The sequence below is a fragment of the Candida jiufengensis genome, assembly GCF_024610255.1.
Source record: "Candida jiufengensis strain CBS 10846 chromosome Unknown scaffold11, whole genome shotgun sequence".
Lineage (NCBI taxonomy): Eukaryota > Fungi > Ascomycota > Pichiomycetes > Serinales > Debaryomycetaceae > Lodderomyces > Lodderomyces jiufengensis.
Window position 1 is genome coordinate 135559 of NW_026261569.1, and position 21212 is coordinate 156770.

The following is a 21212-nucleotide window of genomic DNA, read 5'->3' on the forward strand; positions in this document are numbered from 1 at the left end:
TCAATTCATACAGTAAATATAAATAGCTTCAATATCATTGATCACATACTTATATGTTAATAAAGGTTTTTTTACTAGTGTTTTATTAAATTTATTAACAGTATTTCCTAGGATGAAGTCAGAATGTTTTACTTATATACTTGCTAGTTTATTTATTCATTCATTAATTTATCTATTTATTCATTTCTTTATTTACTTCGCTGCTCAACAAACTTTAAGCTCAATTCAGATTCTATAAGTTATAAGTCAAGTTATGAAGTTAGCATAGATCAAATTTGTTAACAATATGAAAATCACATACAAACAATTTTTGTGCCTCACACTACCATTAATTATATTTTATTTATTCATTTATTTATGGTTGCAAAACATATCAAAATTCCCACTTTTCTATTACTATTTCATTTCAACTACAATTTAAATTCCAATCCAAACGAATTTAAATTACCAAAACTTCCATCAATCAATTATTTTAATTAATTACAAATTTATAATCAATACATTTAACTCATTTACTCAACCTTTAACTCAATCAACTTAATTTTTTTTCGAAATGTCCTCAAATATTCAATTTCAAGAAAATATTGAAAAAGATACTTCATTTGATTATCCATCACCAAACTCACCATCAGTTCCAAAAACCCAATCAAAAGATTCATCAACTGAAGTTAAAGCTCCTAAACAACACAATTTTACAAGAGTTGGAATTTTCACTCCTAAAAAGTTTAGTAAAGATATCTTCAAACAATTAGAAAATTTACAAATTTCTAAAACTCAATTTTTTAAAGATTTAAAAAAACATTCAGAATTAGAAAACCAAACTGAATTAGAAGATCAATGTAAAGATAATATTGACTTATCATATGATTTACAATTTAAATATTTTACAGATTTTATACAAGTTTTTAATCCAATCACTACTTCAAGTACCTCCGATACCAAAAAAGATTTATATTATCAATATTTTACAGATTTTATTCACGTATTTAATCCAATCACTACTTCAAGTACCTCCAATACCAAAAAAGATTTACAACTTCAATACTTTAATGATTTTAATCATGTTTTTGATGTAATTAGTGATTCAACTATTGCAAATACTGAAAAAGATTTACAACTTCAATACTTTACTGATTTTAATCATGTTTTTGACGTAATTAGTGATTCAACTATTGCAAATACTGAAAAAGATTTACAACTTCAATACTTTACTGATTTTAATCATGTTTTTGATGTAATTAGTGATTCTACTATTGCAAATACTGAAAAAGATTTACAACTTCAATACTTTACTGATTTTAATCATGTTTTTGATGTAATTAGTGATTCTACTATTGCAAATACTGAAAAAGATTTACAACTTCAATACTTTACTGATTTTAATCATGTTTTTGATGTAATTAGTGATTCTACTATTGCAAATACTGAAAAAGATTTACAACTTCAATACTTTACTGATTTTAATCATGTTTTTGATGTAATTAGTGATTCTACTATTGCAAATACTGAAAAAGATTTACAACTTCAATACTTTACTGATTTTAATCATGTTTTTGATGTAATTAGTGATTCTACTATTGCAAATACTGAAAAAGATTTACAACTTCAATACTTTACTGATTTTAATCATGTTTTTGATGTAATTAGTGATTCTACTATTGCAAATACTGAAAAAGATTTACAACTTCAATACTTTACTGATTTTAATCATGTTTTTGATGTAATTAGTGATTCTACTATTGCAAATACTGAAAAAGATTTACAACTTCAATACTTTACTGATTTTAATCATGTTTTTGATGTAATTAGTGATTCTACTATTGCAAATACTGAAAAAGATTTACAACTTCAATACTTTACTGATTTTAATCATGTTTTTGATGTAATTAGTGATTCTACTATTGCAAATACTGAAAAAGATTTACAACTTCAATACTTTACTGATTTTAATCATGTTTTTGATGTAATTAGTGATTCTACTATTGCAAATACTGAAAAAGATTTACAACTTCAATACTTTACTGATTTTAATCATGTTTTTGATGTAATTAGTGATTCTACTATTGCAAATACTGAAAAAGATTTACAACTTCAATACTTTACTGATTTTAATCATGTTTTTGATGTAATTAGTGATTAAGCTACAACTACTTCATCATCATCAGCATCTTCATCATCATCAGCATCACTATCAAATTTAAGCAATGCTCCTAACAAAACAGATAAAGTTATTCAATTCATTCATAATCCAAAAAAACCTGATCAAAAGAAATTAGGTAAATCAGAAAAATTTAAAAACTTCATTATATATGGTACAGCAAAGGGTAAAGAAACAGAAAATATCCCAAAACATGTTGAAAAATACGTTTTAAATAAATTAAAAATTGCAAAAACCACCAATAATAATATTGATATTTCATCAATTGCAGAAACACTAAAACAAGAGCAATTAACTCAAGAAGAGTTAGATTACTGCTTATACAAAATATATTCAAGTAGTTGTAAAAAATCAATACAATCAAATTTTAAAAAATTATTTAAAAGAAATAAAAAGAAAAAGGAACCTCCAATTAAAGGATGTTTAAAAAAGTCAAATAATCAAAATTTCAGTTTAGAAAAGAAAGCTTCTGAAGAAGCAGATTCACAAACAATAGAAAAGTTTATGTCAGAATTAATTTATCGTGAAAATAGAGGATTAGATCCAATTTACAAAAGAAATATTAAAAATACTCAATTACAACAAGTTCAAAATTATTATGGTGACAATGTTGAAGTATATTCAGAACAATAAAAGACTAAATAATCGAAAATACAAGAAAATTTCAGAAATAAAATTAAAAAATTAATATCAAAATAAGTGGTGGTATATATATATTTTTCAAGTCTGGCCAGCTAGGGAAATGCAATTTATTATTTACTTATGGGATTCTGAATAGTTTTTATTGTATAATTTTTTATATTGACTTTGCTTTTTATTATAACAAAACTTAATAAATATTTCAAAATTTTTAATTATTTCTGTTGTAGTTTCTCTGATAATGCTTTTGAGAATCTTATAGTATTATCTTCTGAAACAATTCAGGTTTTTGGTCTAAAAATCCATTCTAGTACTTTCGATCTTCATACCTTTACAATTTTGGTTTCTTTCGGTATTTGTGAAACATACGTATAAATTAAAAATAATAATCCTAGTTTTCGAATACGGACAAAGAAAAAAAGTAAGAAGAGATACAATTTCCAAAGCCATTAAATCATTACATTTCAAACTAAACAAAACTACATCTCATTTAATTCAAGTTTTTTGTACTGCCACAGCTACAAATATTAGTTGAACTATTACTATTTGAATTTCCACCACCACTAGAACCATTTGAAACTTTTCTCTCTTTATGTACAATTAAATCAATTAATTCTTTAGGATTAGCATAAACTTCAGATATCCATTTACTTTGTAGAATTTCATCTATATCAATTCTTGAATCTATATTTGGATTTAATATACGTAATAAAATTGAACGAGAATCATAATGTAAATCTTTAAATAATTCTATTGATGAATTATTTAATTTGATTGTTTTATTGTTTAGGTCATTAATTAGATTCTTGAGATTTTTATTGAATATTGATTCATCATTTTCTTTGGAGGATTTAGGGTATATTTTGAGGTATTTTTGAAAATTAATATTTTTTGGATCATTTGGGTTTGCTGTTGGCCATGGATTTTTCATTAAATAAATGACAAAATATATAATACCTAATGCCCAAATATCAAATTTTTTAAGGGTGCTGAAATTTTTAGATTGTAATTTAAATTGATTTAATGAAAATTTCCCATCATTTTGACTTGTTTCTAAATCAAATATTTCAGGAGATTTAAAACTATTTGTACCAACAGTTAAAAAATGGGGATCATGTTTAAAAATTTTAAATAATTTAGTTTGATGATTTAAATTTAAACTATATCCGAAATCACTAATTTTAACAACTCCATTCAAATCAATTAAGAAATTTTCAGGTTTTAAATCTCTATGAACTATATTTTTGGAATGTAAAAAATGAACACCTTTTAAAATTTGTTTAAAAATTGAATCCTTGAGGTTGGAATTTAATGAGATTTGATGTCTTCTTAGTTTGGATAAAAAATCTAATAAATCACCTTGTGGGAAATATGGAAGTACTAATACAAATTCTTTGGAATCTGAATATTTAGCTAAATCTATAATTTCAATTATATTTTTATTGGGGGATGAAGTTTTCATATTTTTATATTCTCTTTTGACTGATGAAACATATTGTTGATGACTTTCTGTTAAGTTATGTTTAATTCTTTTTAATACTAATGTTTTCGAATGTTCAACATTTGATCCTTTGTAAATTATTCCATTTGCTCCTTCATATATTGGCTTGGATGATGTTGTCACGTATTCTGTTCCTATCTCTGGTAGGGCACTTATATCTATTGAGCACGTATCATCTGAATCATCTGTTGATTCGTCTTGTAATGATTCTTTTTGTTCATCTTCGTTTGGAATTTGATCAGTAATTGTGAATTCCTCAGAATTTTGTACTTCTTCAGAATGAGTTTGCTCTGCTTGTTGTAGTTGTTGTTGTTGTTGATTTGAATTTGTTACTTGAAAATTATTTTCCTCATCTACTGCATTTGGTGGACGTTGATCACTAAAATTATCTTGTACTTGATTTTCTTGTAGTGTAGGTAAACTATTTGTTGAATGAGCTGGGGTTTGAGTAATGTTGTTCATATCGGTTCGTTCTTGATCAAAATCAGGTACGTTATTATCTGAAACGGTATTTGGTTGATTGAAATGTTGGATATTTGGTGCGTTCTGATTATCAATATTATTGACATTATTATTATTTAGATTCAATTTAAATGACTCGCTATCATTATTAACGTTTAAATTCTCAAAATTATTTGTTGATTCGTCAATTAGGTCTTTTTGATTGACAGTTGAATCCTTAATTTTAGGTGATCCATGTAGTTTTTCTCCATTTTCAGATTTTGGATCAATTACTTTTGAAGAAGAAGAAGATCTTAATAATTTTGCATTAACTAATTTTGAATGATCATCAATTGAACTATGACTTTGACTTCTATGTGGTTTTGTTATATTTGAATTATCTTGATTATTTTGATTTGAAGTTGAAACTTTATGACTACTTCCTTTCCTTGAAAGAAAATGGCCTATATGTTGTAGCATATTTGTTGAATTTAAATTTGTTCGAAGTGATTTTGATTATAGTAACTCAAACTTGCTGCATGTGATTCAAATGTAACGAAAATCTATACTGGTTTGTAAAGTTAATCGGTTGGTTATTGATTTCAATTACTGATTGGTTTGAATCATTTATTAATAAATGGGGTTAATTGAAAATAAATATTCAGCCTTTCCTGAAGTTAAGATAAAACGATTTTGTGAAATCTTCTTTGATTGTAATTATATAATAAAACGGCTTTATTATATTTCTAATCTTTACTTGATCTAAATTAATTAAGTAAACATATAAATTAAAAGAATATTCTTAAGCTTCAAATTTGAGGTATTTAAAAAAATTTCTGTAAAAAAATAATAATCTGTTGTAAAATTTGGTTGTAAATTAATAATTTAATTAAATATTTAAAATTAAAGTTAAGGGTTTAAATAATTGTTAGTATATAAATTTAAAAGTGAGATCAATTTAATTAGGATAACTCCGTTCTTTTTTTATATAAACGAAACTACCAAGTGCATCTAAATTTTTTAAGGTATGACCATACCCCTGTGAGAATTGTATAGTATCAAGTATAGACTATCATAGTCATAAGTGGTTTATAGAATATTGAAATAAAGATGGTGCTAGCAAATATTATTTGTGTTGAGGATATTAAATATAAACATTTTTGGAATTAAAGTGATAGGTCTCTTTGATGGCATTGTTATTTTTTGTATCTTTATCGAGTTTTACAACCAAATTTAAACAATTTCATAAAAACGTTTTGAATAACAGCAATGAACTTTCAACTTGAAATGTATTGAATTTAATAGTGGGTTTTCTCAGTTTAAAGTGTTAAACATCCTAGCCCCACTAGCTATTGGTCACCAAAAAGTCTCAACAACTGCTAGCGATTGACATAAATATTTGAGACAGAATGCAGCACTTTAAGAAATTTTCATGAATTCTTACAAATTCTTATCCGACAGGATTAGTGGCAGAAAATGGAGGAAGCTATTTCGAGATCACTATATGCTAGAGTTCGATTATATGACATTAGATGTGAAAAAGTGTTTCAATTTTCACCTCACTATAAAAATTGTAATACTATCTTAAGCTAAGTTGTGCCCTTAAGATCAATTTATTCATATGTTACTAAATTAAGTAATCTAGAAATTAATGTATGTATAATGTATTAATTGCTAAATAATAATATTAATTACTTAAATTGTTTATTTATAATATAAACTAATTGGGAATATTAATTACTAGAATCAAATTGGTAGCAAAAAAGACACAAATATAAAAATAAATGACATATTATATTTTGTTTAACTTAGTCTAAATTAAATTGCTTTTAATGTTGTTACAATCAAAGGGCTGAATCATAAAGGAATAATTTATTTAACCGGATTTATAAAGTATTTAAAATTCGAATTTCGATTGAAGTTGTTTTTAGCAAACTTATTATTATTTTCTAGGGGAAAGATTTAGTCCTCTCAATTTTTGGAATTACATGTATCGTCAGATTTCAAAATATTCTCTCCACATTTTAAAAACTTGAACGTAGGGTGTATATTTTTTCGAATAGTAAGTTGTTAATTAGTATTCATATTCGTAAGCTTAAGATATTTACGATTCTAAATTTTTACATTGTTTTAGTTAAATTTTAATAATTTTTTTTGGAGCAAATTAAGAAAAAACATAAACAGAGAAAAAATTAGTATTAATTTTATGATGATCCTTCTTTAATTTTCTTTTCAAGTCATTATTCTAGTATTCTTTAATTTTACCTCGTAGAGAACGAAAAAGTTGAAGGTTTTTAATTTTTAAAGGCTCAGAAGATGATTGAATAGGCAAGGCTAAAATTATTCTTAATGATATATTTTCTGCCTTGAAGTTATCATCTTCTACTGAATATCCGCGAAAAATGAAAATTAAGTATGAATTTTATCCACTTATTTCTCCAAACATAAGCCATTTTCATATCATCTGTTTCTAAATTTAGCACGAGACTTCTTCATAATTATTGAACCTTAATCAAATAAATCAAAAAGCACCAATGCTACTACAAATCAATTGAACTCAAGTGAAATCTCTTTTGATTATATACAACTATCATTTATACCACTCATAATGTGTACTTTAATTATACATTAAGTTACTTTAATATCCCTTAGTTTAAATACTAATATTAAATTGTAGAAATCCAATTGTTTACAATTTTGTACTATTTGTATTAATAGCAATGCAAAGCAAACAAAACAAATAAATTTAAAATTTCAATATTAATTTTTTTGACATCATCAATTTTTTACAATTTTAGAGCTAACTTTTTTCTTCTTACAATTCCATCATTTCATTTTATATATATATTGAATTAATTCTCATCAAATTTAGGACCAGAGATTAAAGAACTTTTTTTTTGTCATCTAGTTTCAATTTCTTTTTCCAAATTTTGAAATCTGGAGTATAAATTCATTATAACTACACAAAATAAACTTAATTTTTTACCCAGCCTTATTTTATTCAATTGGCTTATTCAAATTTTAATTCATTTTTAATTTCAATTTAAATCTACTATTCGTTTGATTTTTACTACTTCAATTGAGTCAAAGTTTATAATTCAATTCAATCATTAATTTAAATTTAATACCATTTCCTAATTAATTTCAAAAAACTAACTTACTTATATATATAACAATAATATAATGAGAGGATTAACAGTTATTCCATTATTTTTCCTTTTAGGTTCAACTTTATTATTAATTTTAACAGTTATAAATGGCTCAGGAACTTCATCATTTTTAGGTAAATTTTATTGGTCAGAAACTGATACTTCACAAATTCAAGGAGCTGGTAGAGATACAACAAGATGGACATTTTATAGAAGTTGTGGTGAACAAAATGGTCATAATTCAGATTGTTCTAAATCCCATCCTGCTTATCCTTATTCTCCTGCTGATAATTTTGATTCAACTCAAGGATTACCAAATTCTTTTGTTAATGATAGAAAAACTTATTATTACTTATCAAGATGTGGTTGGGCTTTTATTGTTGTTGCATTAGTTTTTTCAACTTTAGCTTTAGTTTTAATTCCAATTAATTTCTGTATAACAATTGGTGGAATATTAACAATTATTACTTCATTTATTGCCTTTTTATTTGCTATTACTGGTGCTGCATGTATAACTGCTGCTCATGTTAAAGGTAAACATGAATTTAATAAAGCAGGTCATTCAACTAAATTAGGTGCAAAAGCATTTGGTATATTATGGGCATCAGTTGCTTGTTTATTAATTGTATTTTTATCAGCTATTGGTGCATGTTGTGGTACAAGAGCAGGTAATAAGAAAAAATCAAATGGAGCTTATAATCATAATCAAGATCATGAAAATAATGTTTATTCAAAAGAAAGTACTGGTGATTATGCTCAAGGTAATTATGTTGATGATAATAATACAAGAGGAGCTGTTGGTGCAGGTGGAGTTTCTGGTATTAATGATAATGAACCAATTTCTGATGCTTCAAAATTTAGATTTTTCAGAGTTAAAAGAGCAAAACCTGAAGAAATCTAAAGTTATTGAAATAATAAAACCATTGTCAAGAAATATTTCAAAATCAAGATTGATGATTGGAAATTGAGATATCATTTTGTCAAACTCAACAATTAAGAAAACTGCAATACAAAAGAAAAACCAAATACGAATCAAAATTAATTAAAAGAAAAGTCAAATACAAATACCAAATCAAATTAACGATTTTTTTCAATACTTATAATTTATACTTTTACTGTCCCTTTTTTTCATTCACGTTACATATATATAATATATTGTTTAATATTTATTACGTTTTAATTTTTTATATTTTTATTTAATTTTAATATATAATTTACTTTGTAATCGTTTATTTAATGTATTAGAGTCAACCTAAGTAAGCATTATTGAAACAGATTTGTGACAACCTCTGATAATAATTTAAAGTTTTGTATGATTACTTTTACTAAGTTTGAAACTAGTGATTTACGATTTAAAAAATAATTAATTAATGATTCGCATTAAGGGTCAAGATGAAGATTTAGACTGAAAATAGAAACAAAAGAAATGCGTTACTAAAAGATTGTAGATTTAATTTAAACTTATTAAGTTAATGCACTTTGGAATTTGACATATTTCGTAAATTATGGTTATATAATATTTATTCACTTAAATGAATATTCAGTTTTCACATTTCAAATCTCTTATAAACTGTATCTTCTATTTAATTCTATATAAATCTTTTCTACTTCTGACTCTGCTTTAAATCTGACTTTGTCAGCATAACAAGATCTTAAAAATATCTGTGCTGGCTGAATTAAATTACTATCTATAAATTATTAGTATATTTAGTGTAAAATTGTTAAAACAATTATTCTAATATAATAAATTATTTTGTGTACCTTAATTTAAAGTTTTTGATCTATAATCTCTCGTAAATTAATAATTTAATTTGTTATGCATAAAATTATAATAATTATTATTTTTAAAAAGACTAATACCAATCTAAAATTCGAATCACAAAAGTTTAGTTTTACTCATACTACTAAAACATAATTATACTACTGAATTACTAAAAGAAAAACTACAAATCACAAATCTTAGTTATAAAGAACACTTATTCTAATTTCCTAAATTATTAACTACTAATAAAATAATTTACACATTTTCTAAATTAGGTTAATCTTTTAGAATTTGGAATATAATCAATAAGTTTCAAAAAACCTAAATTTTAAGAAACTCAAATTAGTTGAAACAAGGAATAAAGGGTATTGAATAAAATTAAAAATCCAAAAAATCTTGAAAAACTTATAGGAACCTGAAACTGAAAAATAATAATTGATCATTGAACTTAATCTTACATTTTCATGCTTCACAACTTAATTGTCTAAAATTAGTAGTATTAAATTTTTATTAATTTGCAACCATTCCAAGCTATAACAGTCTAAAGTTTTTCAGTACTAAAGGGGTATCATTTGTTTTATCTAGTTTGACAGAATGTCTTATTCAGTTGAACCTACTCCACATTCACGAAGTAGTAGTAATAATGGTAATGACTTAATTAATAATTCAAATTCAAGTAACAACATAATAACAACCACCAAAAATAATGATTTTCAATACGATGATAAATATATTCTTCAACACTTATCAAATTCAATCAAAAATCATCAACAAAAATTTGGTAAAAGCTATAATAGTCATCTTTCTCCAATTTTATTATCTGAGATTTTAGATAGTGATATTCATGATGGAAGTAGTTCTGGAAGTGGAAGTAGAAGTGGTAATGGTTCATCATCATCAGGTAATCATGTAACTAGTACTGGATTTCAATTAAATGGACGAGTCTCAAATCGATCAGGTAGTGAATCAAGAACAAAATTTAATAATAAATTAAATCTTGGATATTGTTCAAGTCAAGATGATGAAATTAAATTTAAAATTCAACAAGCTTCACAATTGAATCACCAAGCTTTACAAAATGTTTCTAATGAATTAATACAAATTATCCAAGATGTTGAAAATGAAAAGTTTCATAAAAAGCAAAGAAGTATTGATTCCAAATCAAGCAATGAAATGGAATTAATTGCACATAGATTGAATTCAAAAGGTGTAGCATTCAATGTGACTGATGCCGAAACTGAAGATGAAATAGTTAAAGAATCAAGTAATGAGCCAAGGGATGATGAAGATGAAAATGATGAAGCATTTGATGCAACTTCAGCTAATACTATATCACCAGAAGCTTATATGAATGGATATATGAAATTTATTATGGATTCATCACAAGTTCCATTAGTTGAATGTAATGAACAACAACAAAATTACCTTGCACAACAAAGAAAAATTCCAATTAGATCATCAACCAACAACCAAACGACTTTATCAAAACATAATTCTTTAGTTTCAATTTCAAATTCAATAATAACTGGTGATGAATTGGAAAGATTACAATCTCCAAAAGTTGATTTAACTCATGATCAAGTATTGGAATTATTTGAAACAACATGTAAAGAAATTGATGAATGGAAACAAACATCTTATCATATTAATAATATTAAATTAAATAATCTTTCAACTTATCCTCATCAACAACAAAGATTATCTTTGAATCTGCAAGATGATGATCGTAATTATACTTTAAGATCTATATCAAGATCAACTCATAATAATAGTGATGAATCAGTTTTTCAAATCACTGAAGTTGGACAAAGTAATAATAAATTAGGCCATGGTTTATATAATGAAGATAATGATGCATCAATTGAGACTGAACCAAAACAAAACCCATCAAAACAATGGTTTATTAAAAAATATGGTAATTACTATCAAAGTATAGATGATGAACCAGATGTAAAACCAACGTCAAGAAGATTATCATCATCATCATCAGGTATAGCTATTGAATCTACCAAAAGATCATCTTCAGTTAGTTCAACAAATTCACATTTATCATTTCCATTGCCACCCAATTTAAATTCAAATTCAAGTACCACTTCACCACTGGAAAAATTAAACAACAACCAAGAAACATCAGGTACTTCCTCACCAGACAAAGTTAATAACTCAATTGATGCGAATATCACAACAACAAAAACTATGAGTAAAAAACGTAAAGAAAAATCAAAAATTGGTACCAATGTGGTACTTGATTATACACGTGATGATGAAGTTGAACAAATAGATTCTCCAAAAGCAATAATGTTCAAAATTGGAAATAAAGTTGATTTCAAAACTTTTGAAATTGAAAGTAAACCAGATTTTAGTGCATCATTAACTTTATCTTTACAATCATCAAAAATTCCAAATAAACTTCATTGTATACAATTAAATGAAAAATTAATTAAACCATTATTTGATGTTCAAACTTGTAAAGTTCAACGTACCTTATATTTACGTGATGATTTTGATATAGTTTTTCATAATTATCAACAACAAGAAATAGAATCTGGTAAATTAGGTAAAGATGATATAAAATATGAAGTAGCACATAACATTAATTTCAAAAAATCATCTTATGAATCTCAATATATTTTGACTAAAATTGATAATGCAACAGGAAAATCAGATAGTACAACAAGAGCAGGATTATGTCCTTATTGTGAAACTATTGAATTTTTTGGTTTAAAAAATTCATCATATGGTAATCATTTAGCTTATAAACATGGGATTTTAACAAATGGTAGATCAGTTCCTGACCCAAAATTTTATGGATTGTATAAATTTAAAAAGGGAGAATATGATGAACCAGAAAAGAAAAAACGTAAAACTAATGCCCATATTTTGGAAAGAAATGGAGTTTTATGTACTTGTTGTTGGCAAATTTTAGAAGTTAATTGTACTTCAAGATCATCTATTTTGGGACATTATTTAAGACATTATAGGGATTCTCATGTTGGATATAAAAAGGAAAATAAATATGAAAAAAATTATATTGATGTTGATGAAATTAAAAGTGGTGGATCAAATGGACCTGCTATTGAAGATAAAGTTTTGGCTGATGTTGTTGATGCTATTGATGATTGTCAACTTGATAATGCTGGTGGGTGTGGTTATCCTATTGATGATCCGGACATTTTGAAATTTCTTAATAATTGGAGACAATAATGTACATTAATTGAAAATTTTCAGGGGGGTTTATTGTTTTTTGTTTTGTTTTTTATGTTTTTTGCACAATTGGTATTGGTATATTTTTTGGATGGTGCTTGTTTAATTCTCCACTTTTTGGTTCTTGGTTTAAATTTTACTTTTGTTGTGTTGCTTTAATTTTTTGTATTAAATTTGTTATACTTTTTTTGTTTATTTTTACATTGCATTGCTATGGTTGGTAGGTGGGTAAGTTTATAATCTTTAATTGACAATTTTGTAAAAGCTTTTGATTGATAAATTGTGAATTGATCTTTTATCGTAGATACGAATGAAGTGATTTGACCTTGTAATCCAGCATATTCTTTTTGAAAATATTTTGATTATGGAAACAACCTTTAAACACTAACATCAATTTGCTAATAAGTTTCCACTTTTTTCTTCATCTTCCTTCGTATATGATCTGGATCTCCTCAGGATAAACGCAGATGTAAATCTTAAATTTTGGCCGTACCGTTCTTATTGGTTTCTATATGCAATTTTTAACGTAAAACAACAGATCTTTGATATTACAACATATTTGAACAATTCAGCATAAGTATATATATATATAAATTTGTGATGATTATGAACGGCTATATTTAATTTTGTGTTGATAATGAAATCAAAAGCGGAATATAATTTGTGTAAATTTTTTAGCGGCTTCATTTATATTATTGGTTAAAATTATGAGAAATAATTATATCTGAATTAGATTGAAATCAAGTAAAGATAATGTACCATTTATTAAATTTAGGATCAATTTTGACACATTTGTTTGTTTGACGTGTTTATTATATAAATGATAGAAAGGGTACTGGGTAAACTTCAGAATTATTATTAAGTCTAGGTTGAGGTAAAAGATCTTATGTACATGGTTGAATATGGTCAAGATTCATTCAGATAGGTGCCAAAAAATAATGGAGTACCTTTTTAACAATTGAAGACGTTTGTGATACTTAATAAATCAAAGTAATACCTTCTTTAAAATTTTTATTGTTGAACGGAATATATTTTTCCTTTCATGCATAGATGAAGTATTCCATTAATTACATTATACTACTTAATATAAGAATTTTATCATGAGGACTACTATAAATAGTGAGACAGACCCTTTATTTCTAATAAATGACGAGTTAAATTCAGATACCCTAGTCATTTAACGAAATGTCAAAAGAAGAGAAAGATTCAAATATCTGGGTTCAAGATTCAATATCGGAGATTTCAGATTCTGAGTCTACCATATCGTCAAAGACTATTGATTTTACTAAAGAAGATATTGAACAAGCAAATGAAATATTCTTTCATGACAGTAAACTAAGCTCTACCTTAAATGCTAGAATCATAACTATGATCTCCTTAGTTGGAGTTATAGGTACAGGGTTGTATGTTAAGTTAATCTGGTGATACAACGAGTTTATTAATACTAACTCAATTTAGATTTTTATCATCAGGTGGTACTTTAGCAACAACAGGTCCGGTTGGAATGATACTAGCATATTGTTTAGTTGGTACAGTTGTAGCAGCATCTTTAATGTCAGTTGCAGAAGTTTCATGTTTATCACCCAACGAAGCATCTTATGTATCTCATGCTGAGCATTTTGTTCATAAGTCTTTGGGATTTGTTATTGGTATATGTGATATTTATGCAAATATTATTCCTAACGAATTAGCTGCTGTTTCAGTTTTAATGACTTATTGGACAAATTTAAATCCTGCTATATTTGTTACAGTTTTTGGTATTACTATTATAGTTGTCAATGGGTATAATGTTAAATGGTATGGTGAAATTGAGTTTTACTTTGGTATAATTAAGATTTTATTATGTGTTGGATTAATTTTATTGGGTTTGATAATTGATTTGGGTGGTATACCTGGAGATAGTGATCGTATTGGATTTCGTTATTGGATTGATCCTGGACCGTTTGCTGCAAGATATGCTACTGGTTCTTTGGGAAAATTTTTAGGTTTCTGGAAATCTGTCAACTCGGTAGTTTATGCATTTAGTGGTATACAAAATATTACATTATTAGCTGGTGAGATTGATTATCCTAGGAGATCCATTTATCGAGCTTCAAAAAGAGTATTTTTGAGAGTATTTGTATTATACATCACAATGGTTTTCATTTTATCAATGATTGTGCCTCATAATGATCCACTTATTGCTGAATCAAATGGAACTGCAAGTGGAAGTCCATGGGTGAGAGCTATAACATTAGCAGGTATAAAAGTTTTACCAAGTATAGTGAATGCAGTTGTTTTGACCTCGGCATTAAGTTCTGGAAATTTACAAGTTGTCAAAGCTAGTAGAACTATTTACGTATTAGCTTCTAAAAAACAATTGCCTAAGATTTTTTTACGAGTTAACAAACATGGTTTACCATATATTGCAGTTGGTTTTACATGTGCTTTCCTTCCATTAGCTTACATGGCATCAAGTAGTTCATCATCAACTGTGTCTTCATGGTTTTCAAATGTCATATCAGCAAATACGCTATTTAGTTGGATTGTTATGAGTATTAATCATATTGCATTACATAGAGCATTGAAAGCCCAGGGCTTCACTAGAAAAGATTTACCATATACTTTTTTGGGTAAATATGGTGAATTTTGTGGATGGTATTCATTATTTTTTGCAGTTTTATTTTTAATAACTGGAGGGTTTCCAATTTTCATACACGGATATTGGGCGTTTTCAACCTTATTCAGTGCTTACTTCATAATTCCATTAGCTTTAATACTTTTTGTATTTGCTAAATTGGTATTTAAATCAAAATATATTAGACCCAATGAAGTCAGATAGAAACCTTTATTTTATGATGTTCAAGCGAGACCTGAACCGCCTTTTGAAAAATTAAAAGGTTTGGAGTGGCTCACCTTATTATGGGCGTAGAAGAATTTGTTAATAAAAAAGTTCGTACAATTTTAATACACATTGCATTCTTAGTATCATCCTTTCTTCAGAATATGTAAAGTTATGTAGATAATATGTTGATCTTCAGTGTTCAATGTATTAAAATTATCACGGTTAGCTATGAGCATTGATTCTTAAATCCCTGCCCCTGGAAGATTTATCAAATAGGTGAAGGCGTTTTGAATCGACAATTCATCAAAAGACGAAGTCAAAAGAAGAATTGATTTACTCGTGAAAGCAATGTATTGATATGGATTGTACAAAAAAAGTAGTTCACGACAATGAACAAATTCGACATACTTACAGAACTAAAACTTGAAGTTTGTGTTTTAAATATAAAACCTTAATTTTCTTGAAGAATTAATTTTGCTAAATAGATCAAACAATAATCTAAAAGTCAATCTATGATTAAAAGTCATCTTGAATAAAGACAAATTGTAAAATTTTCTTTATCTCAGTATTCAAAAATTCAAAATTAGTTTTAATATGATCAATTTTATTAATAGAAATAACGAAAAATTCGTTTATCTTTTCTGATGTAAACTTACTTAAATTAGTCCAATATTTAATTAAAGATAGCCACAACATAAAAAAAATTATCCTAAAAAATTAATTGGTTTCAATCAAATATCCACAGTCTACTGATAATGAAAAACCATTTTCATATTACATAGCAAATGATCTTAAACGTTTATTGATCAGATAATATTACTAAAGAAATGAGGTTTTCATCAAAAAAGATCTTTATCTTAGTTATTCAAGGGACAACTTAGTTTTCCCCATTAATGTAAAAGATAAGAGTTTTAGCTTTACAAATTTATTGAACAACAATTTTTACCTGATCCTATTGTTTCAAACTGTAAAAACTTTTTTATACCCTTTTTAAAGTTTAAATATTGTTATCTTTTGAAGTGTCAAAACTTAAATTATTTCATCAAGGTGTGTAATAAAAATAATGATATTAGATCATAAGGCATTTTGTATCAAACTATTAATCATTAATGCAATTAATTACATTTGAGATACCAGTGGTACATAACTCAAATTTTTCCATGAATTGTTCTGATTCTTATCTATATTTTGTACTTTGTGCTTAAATTTATATCCTTTATCAATATTGGTTATGGAAAGCCACTTTTTACTAATAAACAAGATCTGATTGTTCATCTGTATAACTCGATTTATATAAGAGCATAATCCCACTGAAAAACATAATTTCAAAGCTCTTTTAAAAAATAACTACCCAAGCTCAACAATGTCTAAAGAGGTTAAAGATCAGAATGCAAAAGTTGAGGTTTATGCTGATTCTTCAGATATTGAATCATTAAATCATAGTTTTTCAAAAGAAGATATTGATGAGGCAGCTGAAATCTTTTATCATGACAATAGATTGAGTTCTTCTTTAAATGCCAGATTAATTGGTATGATTTCATTAGTCGGTGTTATTGGTACTGGGTTGTATGTATTAATTTATTTTCTTATCTAGAAACAAAAGATATGGAATGGTTGCAATTTTAACAAAGCTACCAAATTTTTCTAAATGTTTTAAGTTAGAGGTTGCAAAAAAAAAACATTTAATCTTAAAGTTTTGTGATACTAACAAATATGTCAATAAAGATTTTTGTCATCAGGTGGTACATTATCAACAACTGGTCCAGTTGGTATGATAATTGCTTATGTTTTCGTTGGTACAGTTGTTGCAGCTTCACAAATTGCAGTCACTGAAGTTTCATGCTTATCACCAAATGAAGGTGCTTATGTTTTTCAAGCTGAACATTTAGTTGATAAATCATTAGGTTTTGTAATGGGTATTTGTGATATTTATTCAACAATTATTCCAAATGAATTATCTGCAGTTTCTGTTATTATGTCTTATTGGAGTGATTTAAATCCAGCTGTATTTATTACTATTTTTGGGGTAGTAATTGTTGTTGTAAATTCTTATAATGTTAAATGGTATGGTGAAGTTGAATTCTTTTTTGGACTTTTAAAAATTTTATTATGTGCTGGTTTAATCTTATTAGGTATAATTATTGATTTAGGTGGAGTTAAAGGTCAAGAGAGACTTGGGTTCAGATATTGGAAACACCCTGGTCCATTTAGGGAAAAATATGAAACTGGATCTTTAGGAAAATTTTTAGGATTTTGGAAATCAGTTAATTCAATTGTTTATGCATTTGGTGGTATTCAAGCTATTACTTTATTAGCTGGTGAAACCAAATATCCAAGAAGATCAATTTATCGTTCTGCTAAAAGGGTCTTTTATAGAGTTTTCAGTTTATATGTTATCATGGTTTTCATTTTATCAATGATTGTTCCATCCAATGATCCAGTTATTGCTCAACCAAATGGTACTGCTAGTGGAAGTCCTTGGGTTAGAGCCGTTAAATTAGCTGGAATTAAAGTTTTACCTCATATTGTTAACGCTGTTGTTTTAACTTCTGCTTTATCTGCTGCTAATTTACAAATTGTCAAAGCAAGTAGAACTATTTTTGTTTTAGCTGCTAAAAAACAATTACCAAAAGTTTTCTTAAAAGTTAATAAACATGGTTTACCGTATGTTGCAGTTGCTTTTGCGTGCTGTTTCATCCCATTAGCTTATATGACTTCGAGTAAAACAGCAGCTACTGTCTTTTCATGGTTTCAAAATATTACTTCATCAAATATTTTATTCAATTGGATTGTCATCGCTATTAATCATATTGCTTTACATAGAGCTATGAAAGCTCAAGGATATTCAAGAAAAGATTTACCTTACACTTTCTTTGGTCGTTATGGTGAATATACTGGTTATTATTCATTATTCTTCTCAGTTATTTTCTTATTAACTGGTGGATTCCCAGCTTTTATAAAAGGACATTGGGATTTTGCAACTTTTTTCAGTGCTTATTTCATCATCCCATTATCTTTAGTAATTTTTATTTTTTCAAAATTAGTCTTCAGATCAAAATACATTAAACCAAGTGAAGTTAGATTAAAACCATTGTTTTATGATGTTCAAGCTAGACCTGAACCACCTTATGAAAAATTACATGGTTGGAAATGGCTCACAGTATTATGGGGTTAGAGAAAGTAGCAACGTTTATAGTTTTCATTTAGTTCAGCGTTTTGGAATTGTATAGCTATCCACAATTCAAAAAAATTGATTTTCGTTATACAGGAATATGAAATGTAATCGTATATTCTACTCACCACATATCTATTTACTTCTTAGAACCGTATTTAGATACAGTTTTACCATCTGGGATAGTGAATAAAACAACAGGTTTACCTTCTTCATATGGAACATCAACTCTATAGTACCCTTTTCTTTCAAATTGAATAACATCACCAGCTTTTAATTTAGCAACATTTAAATCAGCAACAGCTTTGGTATGGAATTCAGTTTTTGGTGTAATAAAATCTTCAAAATTATCCTCTTCCTCCAATTTATCTTTTGTAATTAAATGATCAAAATCAACTAAATCAACATTGATTTTGTCTTTTGTATCGGCTAACCAAGTTAATTTTTTGGATGTCTTTCTAAAATCACCTTCCAAGTGTAAATTAGCTTCTATTGACTTAACAACATCACCTTCTTTATGAACTTTTGAAATAATGACATTACCCCAATCCATAAATGTTACTTCTTCATTTTCAGTTAAATCAGCATCTTCTTGTTCAATAAGGACTTGGTTTGAGAAAATAACTTCTTTATTACCAACATCTGGATTCTTTTTGTGTTTTGGTTTAGTTTCAGAATATGGTTCTTTTGGACCATTTAATAATTTAACTGGAACCATATTGTCTGAATCAATAGCAGTAAATCTTGGAGCTATTGGATCAATGACTTTTTTATTTAATGCCCAAATGACTGACCAATCTAAATTAATAATATTTTGAGATGGACCTTGTGACATGATGAAGTTTCTTAAACCTTCAACAGACATACCTCTTCTTCTTACACCTCTAACAGTTGGAAATCTAGGATCATCCCAATTGTCAACATAATTTTTATCAACAAACCATTGTAATTTTCTTTTAGATAATAAAGTTCTAACAAAATTGACTCTACCAAAATCCCAAATGGCCACATGACGTAAATTTAATGCTTTTTGTATCCAATCATATTGAGGATTACGGTCTCTATATTCATTTGTTCTTAATGAATGAGTAACTCCTTCAATTGCATCAACTACTGGCACACAGAAATCATATATTGGATACATTTTCCATTCAGTTCCTGTTCTATGATGTGGAGTTAAATTACATCTGTAAATTACTGGATCTCTTAAAGCCTTGTTCAAAGCTTTATAATCAATTTTAGCTCTCAAACAATTTTTCAATCCTTCTTCAGTACCATTCTTCATTTCTTCAGTAAAAATTCTTAAATTTTCTTCAATTGATCTTTCTCTTCTAGCTGATGCATCACCCACCATTCTTTCTTCTCTCATTTTTTCAGATGGAGTGTCATCACAATAAGCTTGACCTTGCTTGATTAATTGAACAGCTAAATCATACATTTCTTGGAAATAATCAGATGAATAAGTTATTTTATCACCTTTAATTCCTAACAATGCTAAATCTTCAATAATTGCATCTTGAAATTCAACTTTTTCCTTTGTTGGATTTGTATCATCAAATCTAATAATCAATTTACCTTTATAAGCATGAGCAAAATATTCATTTAAAATTGCGGCTTTGACATGTCCAATGTGTAAATACCCAGATGGTTCAGGTGGGAAACGAGTAACAACCTCACCTATTTTAGCTCCAGGTAAATCAATTTCAAAACTTGCTTTATGAGTTTCTTTTTTACCACCTTTTGCAGTTTTAGCATTTTTCAAAGATTTTCTCAATTCATTTAATGAATTGCTTAATAAATCAACTGATTTATCGAAGTTTGCATTACTCTCTTGTAAAAAATTATACCATCTTGAAACATTTGGATAAACTTCATTTTTCAAATTGGCAGCCATAATTGGATTAGCTCTTAATACACCCCACATAGCTATATCAGCTAAAGTTATTTGATATCCAATGAGGTATGATCTAAAATTTAAATGAGAATCTAATTTTTCTAAATCAGTAGCTAATTCCTTGAAGTTTTTTGAATAAAATTTATCAATTGCTAATTTGACCCATTCTTGAGATTTTGATTTTTCTTTTAATATTTCAGGAAAAGTTTGAGCTAAATAATCTAATGCATCAATTTGATCAATGAAAGTTTCTCCACCTGGTGTAACTAATTTAATAGATGCTGTAGCATTTGATGAGTCAACCGATTTTTCATCAATAAACTCAACTGGAATTGAGACTTCACTATCACTTGCATTGATAAAATAAACAGCAATTAAAGTTGGATATGGTATAGCAGCAGCTTTACCAGCTATACTTAATTGAAATGACATAATGAAAATAAATTGATAAAGAACTCTTGTTGTCAA

The 21212-nt window shown here is 26.8% G+C and overlaps 7 protein-coding genes across 7 annotated transcripts; 5 read left to right on the plus strand and 2 right to left on the minus strand. All coding sequences in view use genetic code 12, as the record gives it.

Annotated features, from left to right (window-relative positions):
• Positions 1-553: 553 nt before the first annotated feature.
• On the plus strand, positions 554-2791 carry KGF54_005456 (uncharacterized protein; the record flags this gene model as incomplete). Its single annotated transcript, XM_051766255.1, has 2 exons — positions 554-2132; positions 2223-2791. The coding sequence occupies 2 exons, from the start codon at positions 554-556 to the stop codon at positions 2789-2791; spliced, it is 2148 nt and encodes a 715-aa protein (XP_051617491.1).
• Positions 2792-3287: 496 nt separating this feature from the next.
• Positions 3288-5219, minus strand: KGF54_005457 (uncharacterized protein; the record flags this gene model as incomplete). Its single annotated transcript, XM_051766256.1, has 1 exon — positions 3288-5219. The coding sequence occupies one exon, from the start codon at positions 5217-5219 to the stop codon at positions 3288-3290; it is 1932 nt and encodes a 643-aa protein (XP_051617492.1).
• Positions 5220-7922: 2703 nt separating this feature from the next.
• Positions 7923-8789, plus strand: FMP45 (Fmp45p; the record flags this gene model as incomplete). Its single annotated transcript, XM_051766258.1, has 1 exon — positions 7923-8789. One exon carries the CDS (start codon positions 7923-7925, stop codon positions 8787-8789), a length of 867 nt encoding a protein of 288 aa, XP_051617493.1.
• A 1455-nt stretch (positions 8790-10244) lies between these two features.
• Positions 10245-12854, plus strand: KGF54_005459 (uncharacterized protein; the record flags this gene model as incomplete). The annotated part of the gene is made up of 1 exon (XM_051766259.1): positions 10245-12854. The coding sequence occupies one exon, from the start codon at positions 10245-10247 to the stop codon at positions 12852-12854; it is 2610 nt and encodes an 869-aa protein (XP_051617494.1).
• A 1185-nt stretch (positions 12855-14039) lies between these two features.
• Positions 14040-15675, plus strand: KGF54_005460 (uncharacterized protein; the record flags this gene model as incomplete). Its single annotated transcript, XM_051766260.1, has 2 exons — positions 14040-14257; positions 14313-15675. The coding sequence occupies 2 exons, from the start codon at positions 14040-14042 to the stop codon at positions 15673-15675; spliced, it is 1581 nt and encodes a 526-aa protein (XP_051617495.1).
• A 1366-nt stretch (positions 15676-17041) lies between these two features.
• KGF54_005461 (uncharacterized protein) lies at positions 17042-18853 on the plus strand (the record flags this gene model as incomplete). The annotated part of the gene is made up of 2 exons (XM_051766261.1): positions 17042-17244; positions 17404-18853. 2 exons carry the CDS (start codon positions 17042-17044, stop codon positions 18851-18853), a joined length of 1653 nt encoding a protein of 550 aa, XP_051617496.1.
• Positions 18854-18989: 136 nt separating this feature from the next.
• On the minus strand, positions 18990-21176 carry GUS1 (glutamate--tRNA ligase; the record flags this gene model as incomplete). Its single annotated transcript, XM_051766262.1, has 1 exon — positions 18990-21176. The coding sequence occupies one exon, from the start codon at positions 21174-21176 to the stop codon at positions 18990-18992; it is 2187 nt and encodes a 728-aa protein (XP_051617497.1).
• Positions 21177-21212: the final 36 nt, after the last annotated feature.